Source organism: Cryptotermes secundus, unplaced genomic scaffold (genome assembly GCF_002891405.2).
Source record: "Cryptotermes secundus unplaced genomic scaffold, Csec_1.0 scaffold4594, whole genome shotgun sequence".
In the NCBI taxonomy this organism is placed as follows: Eukaryota; Metazoa; Arthropoda; class Insecta; order Blattodea; family Kalotermitidae; genus Cryptotermes; species Cryptotermes secundus.
Genome location: NW_019733984.1, coordinates 5,136 through 9,668, shown reverse-complemented (window position 1 = coordinate 9,668; position 4,533 = coordinate 5,136). Strand labels below are relative to the sequence as shown.

The window sequence follows — 4,533 nt, the reverse complement described above, 5'->3', positions numbered from 1 at the left end:
GAGACCTTTTTACTTCCTGTGTTATGAATCCGTGAGGACCTGTGCAGATAGACAGAAGATTAGTGTGGAGTGACTGCAGATTGTGTAAATCAGTGACGGTTTTATAATTATTTGTAGTTACGACATGTAAGTATCCAATAAATCCAATTACAAATCCAAACCCGCGTCCTAGTCACAAATACACGTGATAATATAATGTTCTTTCTCTNCCCCCCCCCCCCGAAAACAGGGGTCTCTCAATTCTCCAATAACTTTCACTTTCCAACTCTTCTTCTACTACTGTTTCCTGCGTCTCCCTCTGTTCTAGCACTTGTATGACACTTCAATTCTCAACGCCTTATCTTCCTCGCTGCCCACTCTCCACACTGTCTTAGCCAGAAGCTGGCTGGCACTGCGTTGGAACCTACAGTCTCTCCTTGTCTGTGTCAGTGTATGGCCTACTGCCACCCAATTGCAGTAAATAACAATAATAAATTGAATACCGACAGTGTTGAAGAATATAGAGGAAGAGCCGTGGGAACACAAATGGAGCACAGGTAAAAGCAAGTACATATGCTGTGTTATCTGTCTGAATGTCATTCCCACGATTATCATGAACTGCGGACCAGAGGCCACCAATACTTGCAAGGGCACGTAAGGGAGCAGTGGAGCGTGGACTCTGACATTTTGTTAAGAAATACTAATTTTAGTAAGACCGTCGCGTTCACAAGATTTTGCCTCATCTAGTTGATTTGTTACGACAGTTCCGTGACGACTCTGGTCAGGACAAGACAAGCGCTCCGGGTGTTGACACGTTTCCACAGCTTCAGCCCCCAATTCTGCGAGCAAGTATGTAAACCTCATACTAACACTGTACATAATTCAGCATAGCGGATCTGTTGGCGTGTCACTTACGTACTAAATTGTATAATTATTCACATAAATAAAAAACAAAGTTGTCCCTGTGCTGAATTAATTAAGCATTACGCAAAGCATGTGGGGGGAGTGCATGTATAGATTCAACTTTTCTTGAACTGGGCACTAGTTTGAGGTGAGTGGTCAGCTTCGCGCCCCGGCCGATTTATCCCCGAGGAAGGACTCCCCCCAAGTACCCATAGGATAGGAGGCTGGGTGAGCCCGAAAGACGGTCTGGAAGACGTGGGGAAAACAAAATTCTTGACCCCATACTGGGCCTTCAACTTCAAACCCTCAGCCGTCCACCCCGTAACAAGTCGCTATACCGACTACGATATCCCGGCTCCTATTCACATATATATGTATATAATATTATTAAAATGAACTGTTAATGAGTTCAGTACGGAATATGAGGCCGAGTCAGCTCATTCGATTAGCGACGTGGCTACTTGAGCTGCACGGCCAAGAAGCCAGAGTTCGGTCCCAACGAATGTACGAGATTCTTCCTCTTCTCTGCAGCGTCCAGACCGGCTCTGGGCCCCACCCAACATCTTACGTAGTGGGTAGTGGGCACTGATTCCCCGGGGATAAAGCACCCGCAGACGGTGACTGTTCACACCCAACAGAGTGTCGAGTTTAAGACTGATGAAGCTATTCCTCCACTCCTCCATACACCTTCATGTCATGGTGCTGTTAACTAAGCACAGACACAACTGCCGTACCGTCGGTGCACGTCAAGTGACGATTGGACGTCTCTGTCTTCGGTACAACTGAATTGCTCCGAGTCTTATATCATGGAGGCTAGCGGAGCGGTATTCCTGGTGAAATTTTCGCGATTAGAAGTCAGAAGCTCCGGGGCCATGCCTTCCACTTCCACCATAGGCCCGTCCACATTACTCGTGCTCGTGCGTCAGAAGCTTACTGCTGCCGGAAAATCAGGACTTGGAGCTGATATCTGTTGTGAAGAAATGCGAAGGCTTTGTATGCAAACCAGTTTGGGCGTCCACTTCGTCAGCTCCAGATCCTGATTTTCCGGCAGCAGTGAGCTTCTGCCGCACGAGCACGAGTAATGTGGACGCGCCTTTAAAATATGCCACGAAATTGTGTGCATATTTGTAGACACCAAAATATTTATCACATTTCGCCTCCACGACATCCGCACCACCCACCAACTGTCAACACACGCACCACCCACTCCTTACATACACTCTATAATAACAGTAACTACGTGAGTTTCAAGGCCCCCAAAACTGATAAAACAGACATAAAGGCGCGTGTGTCATTTGCGTCACTTTGTGTTCAAGGGAGAAACTGCAAAATATTTTGAAAGAATATTTCAAAACGCTCGACTTACCGACAGATCAATTTGTGGTTTCCACAATAACAAAATATTCACTGATTTCAGAGCCTTTCTTTCTTTCCTTAGTTGCCCCTTCTACACCTTGCGGTGTCGAGGTAAGTAAATTTTATTTTCTCTTAATCCAAGACAGACGGTAGGACTCATTGGATAGGGAATCGGCCCGTCGCAAGGCTACTACCTAACACAAATATCCATGCCTTAAGTAGGATTCGAAACCACGATCCCAGAGTCCAAGAGGGTGAAGCTGTTCATGCCTTAGGCAGCGCGGCCACCGTAATCGGCATTTTAGAGACGTCCGTTTAAATGTTTCCTACTCCGAACACTCCCTCCATTTTCACATGAGTGTAACATACTGCGAGTCTCGATAGCTCAGTCGGTATAAGGACGGACTCTGGGCTCAATTCTCCTCAAGAAATCCTCATCACTTCCAGACCGACCACCTATCCAATGCACACCGGGAGTTCTCTTCCCGGTTGCAAGACGGCCGGAGCGTGAAACCAAACACTCACCTCCATCTAGTGTAGCGGTCAAAAATGACGTGGTCTTTAATTAAGCACAGGGACAACTACGCCTTTCTTTCTACCTAACACAATCACTGTATATTGCAGAAAGATATATTTCTTGGCAATATGGTGGCTAATGGGGAGGCAGACACCGCGACGCCTGCGAAGCAGCAGATGAAATGGAACAACGTGATACTGCTGACTGTGATACATCTCCTAGCCTTATACAGTCTCCTCGTTGTGGTTCCACGTGCTAAACTGCTGACTGTTCTCTGGGGTAAGTGGCATTAGTGTTTCATAAGTTAATTTTCTTGCAAAAGGAGGTAAAAATTCTGAAATACACAAACACGCATCTATCAAAGCTTCTCTGCCATTACGTATTCTAACAGACACCTATTTCTTTATTGCTAGTGGGGTGGGACTAAGTCCCTTTTACTGCGGCCACTTCTGGCCAGTTGCACCAGCCCCAGATGGTAGGTGAGGGTGACTGTGGAGCAATTGGTGGAATGAAGATTGGCAGGGTAAACCGAAGTACTCTGAGAAAACCTGCCCCGTCGCCACTTTGTCCACCACAAATCCCACTTGACCAGATCCGGGATCGAACCCGGACCGCCGCGGTGGGAAACCAGCGACTAACGGCTTGAGCTATGGCGAAGCCTTAGCAGACAGCTAATAAATAAATAAAAACAGGCAGAACCAGAAATCAGTACTAGGCCCACAGTGTCCAGCTTTGCCGAAACTATTTCAGATGGCAGCACTTACTGCGTAAGACGTGACTATTTGGAAGCGTTCGAGTAAAATGTCCTTCTGATCAACTGGAAAAGAAAACCATCAAAAATTTGTTAGCTTTGCTGCAAAGTTCGTATGTTCGAGTCAAAGTCATTTTCTTTCGTCATAATAATGTCTCTGGGTCCGTTAAAGAAGGCTATGAGATTGATAATGGAGGATTATAGTTTACTACTATTTATTCGTATTAAAAAATTTAAAAAACAGTAAAGCTATCCCTGTAACAGACCGCGAAGGCCCATGGGATTGCGAGAGGTTTGAGGCTCCCACAGTTTCTAGACAATCGTCTCACAGATGGCAGTAAAGTTGTCAGTTTTACACGCCGGCCGCCTTTTACCCCCGAGGAAGATTCCTGGTACTCACTTCTGTCAGAGGCTGATTTGACCTCAGGGTCATAGTGCGGTTGTAAAGATTAGTTCAAATGAAAAGAATCTACCACATTGGGACTCGTACCCGCGACCTTCCAACTTGTAGCATCCTTCCTCAACCAACTATGCTACCGCGTATCCATCATAATTTATTTATGTATTTGATTAGTTAGCCGGTCACGGTAGCCGAGCGGTCTAAGGCATGCACTGTCTTCACCCGCTCGGAAGCCGGGATCGTGTGTTCGAATCCCACTCAGGGCATGGATGTTTGTGTGCGTTTTTCTGTGTTTGTCTACAGCTAGAGGCCTTGCGACGAGCTGATCACTCGCCCAAGGAGTCCTACCTTATGTGTAAGATCTATAAAAACCGAAGTGAACGGAGAAATTCATGGAGGTAGGCCTAGGCCCACTAGGGCTGTAGTGCCAAGGGGAAAAAAAAATTTGATTAGTTCTGTACCGTGAAAGTTTTTACTGTGAGCCGGTATAGCGCAGTCGGTATAGCGACTAGCTACTGGCTGGAGGACCAAGGGTCCGGAGTTCGAGTCCCTATGGGATAAAGAATTTTCACTGTCGTCCAGGCCGACTCTGGTTTCCACCCAGCCTCCTATGGAATGGTTACTAGG

The 4,533-nt window shown here is 46.5% G+C and overlaps 1 protein-coding gene across 1 annotated transcript; it reads left to right on the top strand.

The window, feature by feature from the left end:
- Positions 1-406: 406 nt before the first annotated feature.
- Positions 407-3,034, top strand: LOC111868385 (stearoyl-CoA desaturase 5-like; the record flags this gene model as incomplete). The annotated part of the gene is made up of 3 exons (XM_023858971.2): positions 407-536; positions 744-828; positions 2,863-3,034. Coding segments are annotated over exons 1-3 (361 nt in total), but the record flags the coding sequence as incomplete, so codon positions are not given.
- Positions 3,035-4,533: the final 1,499 nt, after the last annotated feature.